Below are 1,026 nucleotides of genomic sequence, written 5' to 3' on the forward strand. Positions count from 1 at the left end.
TTCCCCTCTTACCTTAAACCTATGCCCCTCTAGTTTTGGACTCCCCCTACCCTGGGGGAAAAAGACCTTGGCTATTCACCCTATCCATGCCCCTCATGATTTTATAAACCTTGAAAACATTCGATGTTCAGGCCCCGACCGATTTTCTGTGACAGAGAATTTCACAGGGGTGGGGAGGAGGAGAGACGGACGGGGGTCGGGGGTGGGGAGGAGGAGAGACGGAGAGAGAGCTCCTTTCCCTTTGCAGCTGGCGGGGGGGTGGGTCTGTACTTCACTGACCCCAGGCGTGGCACGGCCGTCTGATCAGGAGCTAGTCAGAACATGGTTGTCAAACAGTTCAGAGCCCGTCGGCCATTTCTTTTCACGGTCTCCTTGGTTTAAAGCAGACTCTTCCTTTCTTAGTTCATTGCCCAAAGGTAAAGGAAATAAATGTAAAATATTACTGCGAGCCTGTGGATTCCTAGCACAGTGGTGGAGGCTGCCACCTTCCCTGAAGCTGGGGTGTTCTCTGAGGAAAGACCGTGTCTCCTGTTAGTGGGCGGCCGTCGTGGAGGGCGCTCGGCTGGGTTCCTTTAAACTTGTTTCAGACCTCTTTCCCACTCCTCAGCTTCGGAAGGACACGGGAGCCCGTATCGAGGTGGAGGACGGTGAGGAGCTGGGGGGAGGAGGAGGAGGAGGAGGTTCCGAGTTCCCGGCTGAGAGGCTGCTCACCATCGTCGGCTCACCCGTGCAAGTGTGCCAGGCCAAGGTGGCCATCCATCAGCTGCTAGCCGATAGCGCCAAGGTCAGCGAGGAGCTGTGGGTCCCTCACCGCGCCATGGGCCGCATCATAGGTAACTCCCGCCCTCCTGTTGGAGTTTCGGGGGGTTGGGGGGCTGGTGCCGGTGCATTAGGGAGATACCAGGTCAACAACCGCTTCCGGGCAACCAATTCCCTCCGGTGTCGAAAAAGACGGACTTGAGTTTCACTAGCGCCCTCCGCATCCACCCGGAGAGTGGGTGGGGCGCTCTCGTTTTTGTTATGCGC

The 1,026-nt window shown here is 57.3% G+C and overlaps 1 protein-coding gene across 1 annotated transcript in view; it reads left to right on the forward strand.

Annotated features, from left to right (window-relative positions):
- tdrkh (tudor and KH domain containing) overlaps window positions 1–1,026 on the forward strand; it is a 29,879-nt gene that overhangs the window by 4,393 nt on the left and 24,460 nt on the right. The window contains exon 3 of the mRNA XM_048620307.1: window positions 608–850. Coding sequence (XP_048476264.1) covers window positions 608–850 — 243 coding nt within the window. The remainder of the gene's footprint in view (window positions 1–607; window positions 851–1,026) is intronic.

This window comes from Rhincodon typus, chromosome 46 (assembly GCF_021869965.1).
Source record: "Rhincodon typus isolate 14 chromosome 46, sRhiTyp1.1, whole genome shotgun sequence".
In the NCBI taxonomy this organism is placed as follows: domain Eukaryota; kingdom Metazoa; phylum Chordata; class Chondrichthyes; order Orectolobiformes; family Rhincodontidae; genus Rhincodon; species Rhincodon typus.